Consider the following 17,500-nt stretch of genomic DNA (forward strand, 5'->3'; position numbering starts at 1 on the left):
GTGTTACTGAGACGTGCGTCCACACAGCCGGTGTTACTGAGACGTGCAGGCCGGCCTCAAAGTTTCTGCTTTGCAGAGTATTAATGATTTACAGCGTCACACAGGTTTAGCATCTATAACTGGGTCTGTTCTGAAATGTAATTAATAAAAATAGTTACATTTGGAGTGTTTAGCCTTTAATTTGTTATGGTAAGATTCTTATGAGTGTAAATAATTTTGTAGCTGAAGGAATATTCAAATACTGTAATTCATGAACATTCATCTCATGTTTCTCTAGCAAAGGTTTAATAAAGATGATACCCCTGTGCTCAAGTCTGCTGCAGGAAAGAACAATGAGACATTTAGACAATCACAGGACTCAAAATAAAAAAAAAAGTAATTTTCTAGATCCATACAGAAAAAAAGGGTGGTGGCACAGAGGTTGGAGAAGGTGAGCCTGTGATCAGAGGATCGCCAGTTCAACTCCAGGTACTGACAACATCAAAATGTGGGTGATAAAGGTGAAGCACCCACACCTGCATCCACTCTCATTTGCCCCACCTGGGCCCTTGAGCAAGGCCCTTAACCCCCACCATCTGCTCTCCTAGGTACCCTAGATGGCAGCTCTCTGCTCCACACAGAGGGCTGTGGTAGCTCGGTGGTCCGTGGTTGCGTCAGGAAGGGCATCCGGCCTAAAAATAAATGCCAAGTCTTTGTGCGACGTAGCTGTGGCGACCCCTGAAGAAGGGAGCAGCTGAAAGAAAATAAAAAAAAGCATACAGAAAAAAGGACACACTGTTTTGACTTATGCCAGGATATTGTAAAATCTAGTAAAATAAGTAACTGTGAGGGATGAATAAAACACTAAACTGCAGGCTGAAGTCATAAAAAGAATCCATAAACTTTAGAACAGATGGATGATTCGTGGCTTTTTAAATTCAACACCAAGAACTACACTGTATACTTACCAAGCCAACAATTTTCAGTCAGGTCATCTGGACAGTTTCTTTTTTTTTTTTTTTTCTGAAACATTTCACCTTCCATCCAGAAGGCTTCATCAGTCAAGGAAACACACAGCACAAAACTGATTCTTCCCCCAAACAGCTTACGCCAAAGTGGAACAAACCAGTTATGTTGATGCTAAGATGGTGTCTTTGACTGTAATTTCACCTTCAAATTAATTGCAAATCCTAGAGGTTCACATACTTTTGCACTCACAAATATATAATATTGGATCATTTTCCTCAATAGATAAGACTGTAGGGGAATAGGCTGGTCAGGGCAGCTTTTAACAGGTGTTTAGGTTAACCGTTCAGTTACATAATAAATGTAGACCGGCCTCAACCCTACAAATTATATAAGTGTGTTCTTGTAACAAATTGAATCCTCCTGTCTTGAAGAAAAGACAAAGAATCAGATAATTAAAATACACAATTATGTAACATTTATTGTCCGTTTGAATAATAACAATATGAAATCATGGCAAATATGAAATATAAATGAATAACCAATAGTATATTTCATAAAGTGAATGACGTAAATAATAGAGACTTTGAGAAGGGCTATAGATTCAATGTGGACTAAGGCATTTAGCTCCAATGTTAAAATTTAGGTAAGTTATATCTCAGATTTGTGAACTAAATTATGTCTAAACTCAGTTGGCACTTAGTTGTTTCTCATGAGAAGGAAGATGTTTCCTCCTACCGAGAGGCGTCCATCTCTCTCTGTCATTACCACGGTGGATGCAGGGATAGCAGGTGGCCTGCTGTCCCAAGAAAGGATGTATTTTCTCAGGACTGCAATTTGTTCAGCAAGCACCATTGCTCATGGGTGTTGAAAATGAAGCTCAACCCGTGGGTGTGAACAAAGCTGCCTAAATTTATTTAATTATACTCTCCCCTCAAAGTCTCAGAAGGTAACACAATGGCCTTTGTTAAAGAGGGTGACACCTTGTTTTTACATAAACACAATTTCTTTCAGCAAAATGCAAGTTTGATTCTGACATGAGTGTTACAAAGGCATTTGTTGAAGCTCTGTCCATTTTGGGGGTTAACTTCCTTCGTTACTATGGCAACCACCAGTTCTATAGTAAGGTAAAGTCCACGTCTTTCTTAGAGATTTCTGTCAAGAGACTGTTTGTCTCTCAGAAAAGAGGGTTAATTAACACAAAGGGTGGTTTATTATCATACAGTATGGAACCAGGGGTGTACTGAGTTGAATTGTAGATTTGCACACAGAAAAGGGTAAAAAGAAAATGTTCCTGTGTCAGAACAGAATGTCAGGATCTGTCTCAAACTAACAGAAAGGGAGGGGACAGGAGAGACGAGGTGTAAAGACGGTTTGTCTTTTGCTGGACTTTGGATGGATGCTACATGACCAAGTGTATTTTTTGTCTAATTTTTAAAACTGGGCTCTCTTCATCTACTTTAGGACTTGTGTGAAAATATGATGATGTCTTAGGTCATATTTTTGCAGAAATATAGACAATTCTAAAGGTTCACAAACTTTCAAGCACCAAAAAGTTCACAGACAGCCCAGCCTACTTACATTAATGTAACTCAGCTGCAGAAATATTGTGCATGAATCACAAACATTTGGACATAAAACTGCTACATGTAGGTTTTAGGATGTAAACACAACTCAAGTTAATGTTGTTTTTGGTCAAAGTTACAGAAAGCTGCTGGTGGGGGGGGGGGGGGGTGTGCATGCAGAGAGCCCTATGTGGCTCTAGAGCCAGAGGCTGTAGACCCCCAGACTATCAGAATAAGAATAGCTGATTTTTTAAACCAAATGACAAAATATAAAACAAACTAAAACAATAATACTAAGAAAAGCACTTGTCACCTAATCAGCTTTGCAAAGCTGCCCACTCCTCCTCCACACATGTGCATCATATCCTCCTCTTCCTCCCACAGACTCTTTCTGCCATCTCTGAGCTGTGGTTCTGCTGGAATCACATTAGTACTGAAGAGACTTCCAGTTTACTGTATGTCAGAGTAACAGCATCTGCCATCCTTGGCTCAGCAGCCTGTAGTGGGTCGACAGGAAGAAGTCTCATCTCCTTTTTAAAGCACCTCACTCATATATTTGTCCTCAGGGTCACAGTGGCTCACACAGAGAAACTAAAGCCACGTCCTCTCAGAGACAGTAAATGGAGACGGATGGGAAAGTTAAACAGGCGGAACGTTCACAGTAAACGTAATGAGGAAAGCTGATTGTTTTTCTGCTCTGCTTTCATTTTTCTGCCTCCTTGCTGTCACGTTTCATTTTTTCTGCTTCGTCTCTCTTGCCTGAACGAGTCTGTTTGTGTTTCCTTCCTTTGCTCTCGTCTCCTCTGAACACGCTCTGTTCTCACTGCGTCTCCTCCTCTTCCTGTTTGCAGAACGCCTACGACATGGCAGAGCTGCAGAAGTCCCTCCAGCCGAGCCCGGCCCAGTCGGTCCAGTACTGCCGCTCCAGAGCCCTGCACCACCCACCACCTTCCCACCACCACCACCTCCACCATGGGTCCCTGGCCCCACCCTCTGCTCAGACTCTGGACCCGCTCAGTCGTACATCCAGCTCAACGACGCTGCCCCCCTCTGCCGCCTCCACGTCTTCCACCACAACGACCAGTCTCCGCAGGGACGTGCCCCCCACCAGGCCTCCAGCCCAAGGCCAGGCGCGCCCCCCTCAGCTAGCACGGCGCTCCCTGTCATTTTCCAGCCAGGATCTGGCTCGCTACCTGTGTGAGATCATCCGGGATGCTGACCAGCACCCAGATTCTGGGCCTTTTGACTCGCTGCAGGTGTTCTCCACCGAGGGAGGGGGCTCACCTGCTGGCTCCCTCAGCTCCTTCAGCTCGGCAGGACTGGATGGAGGGAGCTCAGGGGACGGGGGAGGGGAGGCGAGGAGAGAGGAGACACTTGGAGAGTGGGGGCCTCGCTTTGAGAAGCTGCGGGCGCTGTATGAGCGAGCCGAGACCAGCGACCTCTGAGCTCCAGCACTCGCTCTGACGGGGGCCCAATAACGCCGCGCCTGAAAAATTAATTACCAGACGCTTGGTGACGAGCGAGGCGAGAAAACGTTGAGAGACTGACAAAGAGACTCGCTCCCGTCAGTCTAACAGACAATTGGGAGGATCTGATCCAGGAGCTGATGTTATCTCCACCATTATCTCCGTCAGTCCCTCAGAACAATGAAGCTGACCCTCACCGCCAGAACCACTCACTGAAATGTGAAACGAGTTGTTTTATTTAAACCTGGGCAAACGAGCGCCAGAAAAAATGTATTTTTTATCATCTTGCTGCTGAATGAATCTTCTGTAAATAAGGGACGAGTGATGCACACGGTGCTGTCACATGATCAGACTGGGACTGTGTACTCCAGTTTACTCCAGTGGACACGTTGTATTCTTGCTGCTTGGCTGTACACAGCTTCTGTCAATGTTTGTATGAGACACACAACAACAACAAAAAAGCTTAGACTATCGCTGGGTGCCAGGGTGAGACCCCCCCCCCCCCCACCCCGTCTTCTGCTGGTTGAGTAATTCTGTACTGGTTGGCTGTTTCAAGTTCCAAAGCTCTGTGGGTTGTAAGACATCAAGCTTCCTCTACTTAGTACTGCTCTCGCGTCTTTATTTGATTTCCTATTCTCATTCGCGCTCCGCCGCCGATCATTCCTGCTCACCCAAGGGGGGCTGCAGGGGCCGCACAAAAATTCAAACAGATTCGTAACAAAGAAGTGCAAGTGGACGTGCAGACTGCAGGGGGGAGGAAATGCTTGCTCTGTTGCTCAGTTTGGTGTGCGCGCCTCCTCAGGCATACCAAACGTGGCGGCAGAGAGACTGTTTTAACAGACGATTGCTCGGCAGAATACAAACGATGTCAAGGCGGATTTCCAAGGTGACTGCTCGACAAACAAATAAATGCAGCAGGAGATCCACACGGATTATACGTGTTGCACGTGTGAGAGCCAGGTGCAGTTCACACTCACTGAACTTATAATTGTGTTAAAGTCATACTGTGAATCGTCAGCGCTCAGGCAGTTCCCACCTTCATATCACAAGGGCTGATGGTTCCCCCCCCCCCACCCCACCCCACCATAAATCTTCACAATCCCCTTCCTGCAGCTTTTGACCTGGTGAGAACAATTTATCTAAAAGGAACAGGAAAAAAGGAGCAGCTCCTCTCACCTGTGATAAGACTGATGATTACACGCTGGAGGGTTGAACCAGAGAGCAAATCATGAAGGGAGGCAGAGTTCCTGGCTCCACGGTGACGGGGAAGAAGCGTGGAAGGGGTCGTTAGCAAACTGCTACGCTTTCATTGTGGATTTTCCTTTTTCTTTTGTTTGCGCCTTCATCTCAGCAGAGCAGTGAGGGGTCAAAGGTTAGGCACATGTGAACACGTCAGGTCACTAATCTTAATGGGGGCTGATGGCCTGCTGTCACGCTGGACAAACCAAAGCACTGAGAGGGGTCAAATCCCAGATTACAGCTTTCTAGAAACATTATTTTCAGCTGACGCAACAGTGCCTCCATCACACACACACACATACACACACACACATGGAGGCAGCATATAAACTGATGCCCAAAAGAGCTTCTTAGTTTACCATTAGACCGCGGGGATTTGAAGACACTCGGAGTTCATTTCTCTTTCCGAGCGAGGCTGAGCACGAGCCACAGAGGTGAAACATGAAGACGCCTCATTCTTCACTGCTCCCACAGCAGCTGGTTTACTTCCCAACGTCCATTTGTACCATAAAGCAGACTAAGTGTTGTGTTCTGGGTGCAGACTTGTTGTGAACAAAGTTAATGTTTTTACCTCGTTTGTAAATACAGAGATTAAATATGCGTGTTGCTTTTTGACAAGAAAAGCAGCATGGGCTTGAAATGTGCAGCAGAAAAGGAACAAAAAGAATCTAACAGAACATATTTTCTATCAACATGATGGTGATGAGCTTTTAACTATTATATAAGTGTTTTGTATTTGCTTTGATCTCTTTTTCTCAATAAATCCATGTATTTGCACCAAAGTCTTAGAGATGAATCATGTTGGCATCTGGAGAACTTGAGGGTTCCTGCACACAACATCTGGATGTGACATTTTCAGCATTTAGAGGCTTCAAATATAAACTTCAACTTTACTTTAAAACCATTTCCCTGTTTTCCAGGTTACCATAGGAACAAGCAGGCGAGGGCATTTCTCTGCAGCCTCATAGCGAGCTGATCAGATGTTGGGGGTTAAAAAGTGCCGTTCAGTGTCCTGACCGAGCGTCTGCATGAGACAGACTGGATGGTCGACACACGACGGCTCACTGTGAAGCTCAAACAGGCAACAGGAGGGGAAGTGTAGAAACACGTTTCTGACTGGTAGAGGCATCACATAATCATGGACAAGGAAACAGCACTGCTGAGGGGAAAAGTACTTTTATTGACTGTAAAGTTTCATATTAAATCCAAACATACTGACACGTTCTCCACTGATGATGTGCTTGGCATGAGAACTCAGCGTAAACATAAACTCTGAGTTTAGTAGATGAATAGAGGCCAAAGAAATGGGACATCCCTTTGATAGCAAAACAAACGATCACGTTCAGGGTGACGAGATCTGCAGTCATCGCTTCTACAGACATCCATATCAGGATTTAATTTTTTTTACTGATTCAAGCTATCCAGACTATGTTGAAAGTCAGTTGCTGCTTCCACAGCTCATTGTCAATGAGGCTGGTTGTCGAAACAATCCATTATACTGGGCTCATGCACCACCTGCTTGATGAAGCTTAACGTGTCAAAACCAACATTTAATCAAGGTGATAAAGTGGATCAAGATTTACATGGGGGTTTTGTCTTTTATGTGTCTTCCAGTGCATTTCAACAGCAACAAAAAATGTTCTGGCCGTTTTCTATTGGGCAGTGAAAGGAGAAAATGTTTTATATTTTCTGTTGTAAAATATTTAACTGTGGACACTGGAAATACTGCCCTTTCTTTACAGCACAGTCCCATGATCATGTTAATCGCAGATAATGTGGAAACACTGCAGATCAAAAGATTAAAAAAGATACCAACACAAGTAGACAGATCAGGACATTTCTAATTTGTTATTCTCCTGCACCTTTTCCTGTTCCACAACTTGATCAATGAGATGCACTGAGCAAAAATAATTTTGTGGTACAAATACAACATGGCTTTCTTTAAATACACACATTACAAGTAGAAAGGTGATGTGTCTCGTTTTCTCTCCTCAGGGTCAGGAGACAATTCATTCAACCTTTATTTATGCAGGTTAATCCCATTGAGCCTCATTTACAAGAGAGACCTGATTTCTTTACGTTACAGTGACTTTACTTTCAAAATATGTCCGGCTGAGAGCATCGCTGCAACTTGTGACTACAAATGTCTTAAAATCAAATCAAAGTCAGATAGTTCTGAAGTGGATTCCGTTGGTTATAATTTGTAATTTACCTGATGTAGATTACTGTGAACGGTAGTCCCTCGTTTATTGCAGGGATCGTGCGGCTAGTCCATCAATCAGCCAATTGCGCTTCAAGTCCAATCTTATTTTGAAAAACCGCAAGAGTGAGTCCGTGAAAAACGAACCAGTAGCGAGGGACTGCTGCACAGCCTCAGCTTGGAGAAACAGCAGGACTAACAAGCTAATGGCTAGTTCAAATGAAGCCACGACTGAAACGTTATGCTACCATCTTATTATAATTTGTATATAAAAAAAAAAAAATCATAGGTGTTCAAAGGAACACTTTCATTTACAATTACACCACTATAAAGTCCACAGTTTTTTTTTTTTTTTTTAAACATGTTTGTTAGCAGTAGCAGCAGCAAGTTGTAGCACCTTCAAAATATTTTTTGCCAAAATAACTTATGCCAAGTTGGTGGCCATAAAGGTATTAATATGAATGTTTCCATGAAGCATTAAGACATTTTTTTTTAAATACTACAAAGTCCATGCTCAATAATCCAGGTATACAATCTAACATTTTTCAGTCAGGTCATCTGGACAGTTTTTTTTTTTTTGTGCTGAAACATTTCGCTTTCAATCTGGAAGGCTTCATCAGTCAAGGAAACACACAACAAAACTGATTCTTCCTCCAACAGCTTACTCCAAAGTGGAACAAAGCAGTTCTGCTTGTGATAAGATGGCCTCTTTGGTACGCCCCTCCTCCATTGCCGGCCCTCTGATGAAGCCTTCCGGATCGAAGGCGAAACGTTTCAGCACAAAAAAAGAAACTGTCCAGATGACCTGACTGAAAAATGTTGGGATTTTTAAATACTGTTTTTAATGTGAGTTGACTCAGACTTAAGTGATGATTGTTTAGCTTATCTGTATAGACACACTCGTACAGTGGGTTTTGTCCTAAAACAACAAGTCTTTAGAATTAGAGGTTTGTGCAAACATGACTTAAACCTTTGCACAGCCATATAATTTGCAATGTCCTAATACATTTGCAGAAATATTATTCATTTGAAAAAAGAAAATTCTCAAGTGTTTCTATTATTTGCTATCCAAAGATGTTTATGGTCATCACTGAGCAGTAAAGTGTAGGGAAACCTGCAGTGACTTGAGCCACTGTGTAAGGAGTGGAGCCTGTGTGGACACATTGAATGGTGTTAGTTAAAGACAACCACAGGCAGACAGCATGCCTCTGAGTGAACCACTAATCTCAATATGTATGGAAATTACCAGCGCTGAAAATATATCACATTACTACACTCCTATTAAGCAAACATAATGAAATCACTTTTCCCTCAAATAAAGCGATCCAACGTCTCCTTAATTAAACATCCAATCTGTAGGCAGGACATGGGGAAGGACCGGTGCTGATCCGATTGGTATGCATTCCAACTAGGACACAGAGTTGACGAACAACGTGTTTTGAAAAGGCCTGAAACGACTGAGGAAGAACGTGTCAATTATCAGAGACAGAGGTCCTTACGAACGTGTGCAGAAACACGGATGCTGCAGGGTCTGGACAACGTGTCCTTCACACAGAACAGTCTGACTGCTGGCACCACCTCGACCCGTTCAATCACCTCCTTCAGCTGCAAAGAAGAGTTTCAGATCATCTTTGTTCTGATGAGCTCTCATTCCTCTGCCTCTGTTTAACATGAGTCTTCTTCGATGCAAGCTTCATCCTCATCCTTTCCAAACCTTAAAGCTTCTGTTTGATATGAGAGCGTTGTCCGACTCCCCCACCCTGACACACATGCAAACACTCCCCCTTCTCTCCATCCCCGAATCACTTTGCAGCGAGGAATCAGTGCGGTCGTCAGCCTTTTGCAGTTTCCTCCTCACTTACATTATTCACGCATGTTTGTATGCGAGAGCGAGGAGAGTGAAAAGGTTGGGACTGCCACTGATGAGTCACGAAGCCGACAGAAAGAAAACAACAGAAATCACAAGAAGTGTCACAGATATCACGAGGAACGAGCTCTGACCTCAGATAGACAAGAACATTTATCCTCTTTCTTTGTAAGGATAACATTTAGGTGGGCGACAAACACACCACCGTGTGAGACCAGTCTGAAATTACTCCGAAGAGATGAGCACCTCTCACACATCATACGGACAAAGAGTTTTCAGAAAGCAGAAAAGTACTACGAGGGGGATGCTGCTACACTCTTAGTACTCACAAAACATGTGCACCCCGTTGTGCTCGGTTCAGCACTATTTCCTGTGCTAGGTTGTTTCTATGACGGTGTCACGATCACTGATGTAGCCTAAACATGAGGTCTGGAAGGATTGCTGGTGCACGCTAAAGTCAGTTTCTTTAGTTATGACTGCAGCTACCATCACTTATTATATTATTATAATATCTGACCTTTAAGTTGGGACTACTCAGGAATCGTGGACTTTTTAAACTAGATTTTTTTAGGGATTGTTCTGGATTATTTTCTGCCTTGGAACACTGACTGCAGCCGTTGCACTTTTCTGTCACTGCAAACATTTCACTGAGATTGTTCATGTTTTTGTTAGTTTCATGTCGTATATCGTATAAACCCAGTTTTACAATATCAATCTTCAACTAGTTTAAAAAAAAAGTTATTGGATAGAAATGTCTCCATTTGCTACTTTTAATATGATTTATAAAAGCTGGATGTTGGAAACGCAGTGTAAGTGAAGAACAGGTCAAACATCTGAGACGAGCAGCAAGTCTGTACTTTTGGCTGCCATCCAGAAGGTCAACAACTAAAAGACAGCTAGTCTGTAATGATTTAAAGGTGTGCACGCACGCACACACATCTGTCTTGCTATCATCAACGTCCATTCATTTCTATAAACTAACCTCTAACCAATCAACAAGACTTATACTTATGGGGACCAGGTCCCCCCCCCCACACACACACACACAAGGAGCAGTTGGTCCTCACAATGTAACATTATACCGAACACCCCCCACCCCCCACACACACACCTAAGATCTCATTCCTCTTAAGTTAGATCCACACAATTTTTTTAAATATATTGTAGACTTTTTAAAGTAAACTGTGTATTTTGTTGTCCATTTCTAATGTACCTACATTTACTTGGCCTATTACTGATATACTAGTCAGTACAACCTGTACTTTTATTTAAACTCTATTAACACAGTTTATAGCTATAAAGAAATGAGTGTGGAGAGTTTGACCTTTCAGAAGTTTATCTGTAATGTATGTATCATAACACAAATGTTGGATTGGCTTGAACTTTTCTCTCTCTTTTTTTTTTTTGGCAAAGAGGAGCTCAGCAGCAAACAGCTGCTTCAACCCTCCACAAACTAAAACATGACAACCCCTCTGGCTCCCTGCCCCCACATAAAGGCTTCTCGGAGCCACTTAAAAGAATCGTACAACTACAACAGCCACAATCACAGCTGGACGCAGCGCAAAGCAGAGACCGAGGACTTAGTGCCACGGTCTCTGCTCTCTGTCTTCCCTCTGGTCTCTGCTGGACTCCTTCAGGCTCTGGTCCTTCTACTGTGTCGCACCAGGTTCTGACGACATCTTGGCACTTTTCTTGCGTTTCTTCTTGAGCCGGTACACATAGAAGGTTTTGTTCTGGAACGTTCTGGTGAACAGCGTGGTATAAGCTGCCGCGTCTGTCTTGATGGCCTCACAAAACCGAGGGTGGGGGGCAGGCACGAGATCTGGGTCGTTCTCCCCAGGTCCATCCATGATCTGACGAGAGAGAAAACAGCAAGCAGAGGAGAGATGAACCAACTGATGTTTTAACTGAAGTGTCATCAGTGTATTGAAGTTTCTCTCTGCATCGCTGCTGGACGGCCTTGAGAAGGACACACTCTCACAGACTTCGAGTCTTGGTAAATAGATTGATCCAAGATTAACGATTGCTGCATTGATAAACCATCTGCCACAGAGAACCTGACCTGCGCTGGGAGATACCGAGCTGAAGGACAGCTCCTCTGTGAGCAAAGGAAGAAACTCCAGGAAACTGGGTTCCTGCACATTTTCCAAATTTGAATTTTCGTACCTGTCCAAACTCAAATTATTTTTATTGATGTATTTTTAGCCACTTTTACATTTAAAACATCTATTTATCGTAAATGTTTATACAGTGCTAGGATTTTCTTATATTTGAGCTTCAAACATGATGAGAAACAGCAAACTGTCCACATGAGCTGGGCAGTAGATAAGGGTTACAAAGAAACTATTTCCAGTTTTCCTAATCAGATGTTGGCCTCAATACAAAGTCTGTAATCCAACTATACTTGCATTGTACACAAGTATAAAACAAAGTTATTTCCTCTTCAACCCTTCTATCATGCAAAACTTTGTTTGGTAAAATGTTCTTGCTGTTCATATTTAAATTGGTAAACACCAAAGTTCATGCTCAATAATCCAGATAATAATCCAACAACGTTCAGTCAGGTCATCTGGACAGTTTATTTTCTTTTTTTTTTTTGCTGAGACATTTCATCCTTCATCCAAAGGACTTCTTCAATCTGAAGAGCCACCAACAAACTGAGTCCCACAAACAACATACTTCCATAGTGGGGAAAAAAAACTTTAAATTGGTAAAGTTTTGTATGTTTTATTTGTATGTAGGGCTTTGTCATGTGGTTAATAATCTGAAAGTACACATGTATAAATCACCCAACAAATAACACATAAAAACTCCACTATGTCCCCCAGCTACCCCCCCCCCCCCACCCCCCCCCACCCCAACACACACACACACACACAAAAGAGTTTGTTAAATCTATTGTTTATGTAAATTCTGAAAATACTTGTAGTGCAGGTATTTTTATACATTTACATCGTCTTGTAGAATAGTGGGCATCTGAAAACACAAATGTTTCTACATATCCTATTTTAATTGTTTTAAATATAAATATTTAAACATGGAAAATCCTAAACTCAGATTGCATATATTTATTTTTTCCCCAACACTTCATAGGAGTCCTGAGAAAATGTTTTTTTGATTTGAATGTTTAGTTTTAAATGTTTCAGAAAAGCTTCACAACAAGTCAGTCCTGTGTTATTAAATCTGCTCTTCAAGTGAGATCATTGGACTGGTAAATGTTTGGAGTTTTCAAGGAGTGCTTTTCTGAACTGGAACTGAACAGGGGATGCAAGAAAACGTGTTTTTGGTGCGATATACTCAGATGGGTAGGAGTCTCACTATGTACAAGAGGTTTTGTTCTTGTTTGAGGTGGTGCAAAGTGATGGATGCTGGTGAGTGCAGTGAACAATTGTATCCACCCCCAGATGCAATGACGGAGCCAGGGGGTGGCCAGTGGTGGTCTTGGCCGCCATAGCTTAATCTTCGGCCACTGCACCAGCCACCCCAATCATCTGAAGAAACTATAAGTTTAAGCAACATAAAAACTACACAGCATAGTTCCCTCAAACAATAAGGGTGATGGTGATGACCATCTTGGATTTTGACATGGCAACCCAATTTCCGTGAGTAACCTTTGTCTAGATTCAGCCACACACTAAAATGGAAGTAGGTGATTTACTTATTTTTCAAATTATTAAGCTCACAACATGCAGACAGATGGATGAAGGGTATTTTCCTTCATCGCTTGTCATATCACTCACTTCCTGATTTTTATCTTCTCAGCATTTAAGTCAGTATGAGATGTTGGCTTTTATTGTGTTTTTTGTGTGTGTGTGTTTTTCTTTATTCTTTTCATCTGGGTACAGAACTCTCGCCGACAGTGTTGCTTTGTAAAGTGCTTCATAAACAAAGTTGCATTGTGTTTTTTTTACTAACAGCTTGAGATGAATGTTTTGGTTGTGTTAGTAATTATTACTAAGTATCATAATACCAATACTACACTGTGCTTAAAAGACAAAGAAAAGGAAGGTAAGAAGTGAAGACAACAATAAAAAGGTGGAAAGAATGTCAGAAGACAATAAAAACGAGTAGTTCAAAGAAGGAATAAAAAAACAAACAGTTAAATTAAAGACAAAGTGCAAAGAAACGGAGACGGACTCGCTGCGTTGTTTCAATAAAGATGTCGACGTGTCAGATGTTGTGGATACTGTGTGACATTTACCGTGTCACAAACACACAGCGACTCCGCGCTTCGGTGTTTCATGACTCGTACAGCACAAGGCCAGACGCGAGCTTGTCTCGCCTCTGGTAATCCGAAGAGCCGTCGAGCCACATCCAACACAAAAGTAAAGAGGAGGAAAGGAGGAGGGAGCGACAACCAGAGAGTGAGAGGCAGTGCTGCTCAGATAAGAAGTGAGACTATTGATCTCTCTGCGGAGGCTGAGAGCTTTTACTGAACCACAGACACTGACAGAGTGGCGCACACACACACACACACACACACACACACACACACTTCATGAGTCACGTTAAATAAATGCCACCCACATGTCCGTTAGCCAGGTCGAGCAGGTCCCGCAGTCTGCAGCCTCGCCTGTGTCTCCGCTCATAACAGATGCTGTTCTCCAGCACCACGTAGTCGGCCCCCACCGCCCTCAGGATGTCGTACACTTCCTCTGGGGACCGCTGAGCGTACACCTGATACACCTGCGGAGGAAGAAAAAACAAAGGGTTCATTTAGCTTCAGATAATGAAATTTCAAAATACACATTAAAAAACAAACAAAAAATATTGCTCTTCAAATACAAACTTAATTGTCATTTAGCTTTTAAATCACGGTTTAATGAAGGTTAGTTTCATTTTTTTATTATAACTTATTGTTTGTTATAACAAAAACAACTATGTAAACAAGGCACAAGTAGAAAATACTAAAAGAGTGAGTGAACAAATCTACAGTTTTTATTTCATTTGCAGAAACCTACAGACTGTGTAACCCTGCGGTGCTGGAAGTGCTCGGGCTTTAAATGGGTTTCAGCTGAATGCATCTGCGTGACGAGACAAACGGGTCTCCTGACATTGTGAGTGATTTTATTTTTTAAATATATCATATTTCATCAGAACTTATGGTTCGCTTTATGTTAAAGTTCTGCCTGCACTATGAAGCAGGGTTAGTGGCTTCATGAGGTACGTTCAGGTTCAGTCGTGGACTTTCAGTCTCACCAGGACCTGCTAACATACACCTGTTTAAATCTAATCAACATATAAAATACTGCCACTCAAACAATCAGTGTTCATGAAGTCAAAAAGCTTCACGAGTGAACTAGGTTTAACTACAAGTTAAAGTTGATGACTAAAATTAGAGAAAACCTGAACTAGTACTTGTTTGTCAGGTTGCTGAACCCATTCTTTCTAAAAACACAGCTCATCAAAACAGCTTAGGTTTACAAAGTTCTATCTAAATAAACCGTAAGATATTGATTAGCAAGTTTATCCATAATGCACAGCGCTGTAGGACAAACAAACATCATGAGAGCACCAGCATGTCACACCAACTGTCAAGCACGGTGGTGGGAGGCTGATGATTTGGGCTTGTTTTGCAGTCACAAGACCTGGACTCCACTTCTCCAACTGACTCTAAAGTCAAATGTGAGGCCATTTGTTTAAGAGCTAAAACTGGACCTAAACTGGGTCATGAAACATGACAATGGTCCCAAGCAGCAGTAATTTACAATAAAATGGCTGAAAAAGTAAATAATATATTTTTGATGACTCAAGGTCCAGATTTTAACCAAACAATAAAGTGTAGCAGGACATGGCACAAACAAAGGCTACCTCAATATTACCCTCGGAAAAGTGGATTGTGGGTATTTATGCAGTTTGTGGATCTCCATAAATTAAAGTAAGCCAGCAGGGATTTGACTTCAAATGTAAAAATGTAATTACAAAGCGGGAGAAGGCTGAAGGTGTAAAACACAAACATTGTTTTAATATTTTAACATTTAGCATGAGTCCACCACAAAGCAGATCTCTGTCCGCTGTGATTTTGATCATAACAGCAGAGGAAAGATTCTGGACCAACCACAGTTCTGACACCAACAGCAGCAGCCCACACACCATCTTGATTATTGGCAACAATACACCATGACATGTGCACAGGTGATGCTCCACAAACACACGAGCGCTGGTGCAGCAGAATAATCCAGCATAAAGAAACACAAACATCAATGACCTGACGTTACATTGACAAATACGTGACAACTGTGTGACGTTTGTTGATGGTTGATATAAAAACCACAGCTGATCTGTTGTCACCGCCTGAATCTGTCATAAAAATCATTTTTTTCTTGGAATCACAGGAACAGTTTGTACTCGAGCCATTATTAATACTCCCCTAATGGTCTTCATTTGGACTTTACTGTTTAACAAAAGTGACCATCTTGGGTCAGATGTCCTACAGTGGTTTTGTATAGATGCAGATGTGGGGATAATCTATGGTTCCAGTCACTCAGACAGGGCTGGTAATAAGCAGGCAGCAGTGGTTTGTTTTTCTCAATTTCCTTTCTTATGGACTGTTAAATCATGAGAAGGCTGTGGGTGTCGACCCATTATTTCCTGTGCAGAGAGTGGAACTGGAGCTTGAAGCCAAACACAGACATGGAAATAGAAATGCAGCTCATCTATAAGGAAAGAAAAACAGATTATACTAAAACACTGCCTTGTGCGCTCCTTGTTATGGCACCATTGTTCCCCTTTTCTCAATTACACAAAGGCAAACAAAGAAACGCAGCACGGCCACAGAATGCGCTTCCAGAGAGGATGCAGGCACTGCACATCTTTGAGTCGTGTCACTCCAACTCTACAGACCTGATTTAAAGCGTTGTGTGTTTCACTTGGAGTTCGTTTCAGGTTTAACTGCTGCTTTAACGACAGCCGCCTCATTTTGTTCTGAACTGTACAAACAAAAAGAAGCTAGCATCGCCGCTACTGTCAGGATGAGTGACAGAGGCTACTTTCAGGGACAGCACAGGAAATGAAAACATCAAGCATCACAGCCTGAAAAGTTCTGTTGGAAAAAGCAGACTGATGCAGAATTAAACAGCAAAAACAAACATGTCAACATCGTAAGATGCTGAAATCAGAAGGCCTGACGAGAATTGGCCAAACAAAAACAAACTGATATTCAGGAGAAAAAAATCTACAGGACTAGCTGTTCTCATCTGTTCACAGAGCAGGTGCACTGAGCATATGTGATTAACAAAGTAAAACAATAATGGGACCTTCTTTTTCCATTTTAAATCTTATTTGTGTGACGCATAAATTAAGCCTCCAAAATAGGAACTGAAAACATCTTTAAATTAAATTGTTTGACAATGGACTTGAGCAGTTTTTCCTCTCAGGCTCACACACAGTGTGCACATCAGTATCGTGGATCATTAATGAGCTCCATGCCAGGCTCTGGCCTCGCCAGCGGCTCAGCATATCTTACTCCCCTCTGAGATGCAAAACATAGACTCAGCTGCCCAGAGATGACCCGCACATCACTCCGTGCTCAATGGGAGGAAGACACACACTGAATAAAGTTAGTTAAAGTTAAAGCGAGTCGGAGTTTTATATATATATATATATACATATATATATATATATACACACACACACACACATACCGTACATATATATTATCAGAATCAGCTTTATTATTATTGTATCAGAATACAGTGAGATTATGCTCATACAGTTGTCCAAAAGATGGGCGGAGCGCACGTTGCTGCTGCAACAAGAGCACGGCCTCTTATTCTTTATCGGAATACTTTTTTTAAATAGAAAAAATGTAAAAGGCCATGAAGATGGATAGTGGTATTACAAAAAAGATCTCTTCACATCTTGTCCTATCAGGACATAATTTGAGACATCAAAAAACTCTACCAGCAAGCACATTTATAAACACAATTACATTGAGATTTGGCCATGAAGCATTTCCAGATGGGCCATAGTCCTGATGATGATGTTGTTCAACCGGCACAATTCTGACAAGCCTGCACAGAAGTTATCGGGGGGGGGGGGGGGGGGGGGGGATAGACTAAGCTTTTTTCTTAGTTTACCCATGTCCCAGGAGAAATTTGATAGTCAGCCCGCATCCGAGGCCAAACGGAGGAGTCCGATTCAGATAAGCTACAATTGTTGATTTTCTTCAGGCAGACCGTTTTTCCTTGTCAGCCTATAGTCCTGCTGGTACTTTCCA

At 42.2% G+C, this 17,500-nt stretch overlaps 2 protein-coding genes across 2 annotated transcripts in view; one reads left to right on the forward strand and one right to left on the reverse strand.

Moving 5' to 3' along the window:
- The window catches only part of si:ch211-186j3.6 (neural-cadherin), a 467,709-nt gene extending 463,754 nt beyond the window's left edge, over window positions 1-3,955 (forward strand). The window contains exon 32 of the mRNA XM_037694242.1: window positions 3,362-3,955. Coding sequence (XP_037550170.1) covers window positions 3,362-3,955 — 594 coding nt within the window. The remainder of the gene's footprint in view (window positions 1-3,361) is intronic.
- Window positions 3,956-10,661: 6,706 nt separating this feature from the next.
- Window positions 10,662-17,500, reverse strand: part of dpy19l3 (dpy-19 like C-mannosyltransferase 3) — a 68,422-nt gene continuing 61,583 nt past the window's right edge. Inside the window, exons 17-18 of the mRNA XM_037697630.1 lie at window positions 13,810-13,968; window positions 10,662-11,135 (exon numbers count right to left, since the gene is read on the reverse strand). Of these exons, the coding sequence (XP_037553558.1) occupies window positions 10,932-11,135; window positions 13,810-13,968 (363 nt within the window). The 3' untranslated portion in view covers window positions 10,662-10,931. The remainder of the gene's footprint in view (window positions 11,136-13,809; window positions 13,969-17,500) is intronic.

Source organism: Nematolebias whitei, chromosome 2, assembly GCF_014905685.2.
Source record: "Nematolebias whitei isolate Nwh7 chromosome 2, NemWhi1, whole genome shotgun sequence".
NCBI lineage: Eukaryota > Metazoa > Chordata > Actinopteri > Cyprinodontiformes > Rivulidae > Nematolebias > Nematolebias whitei.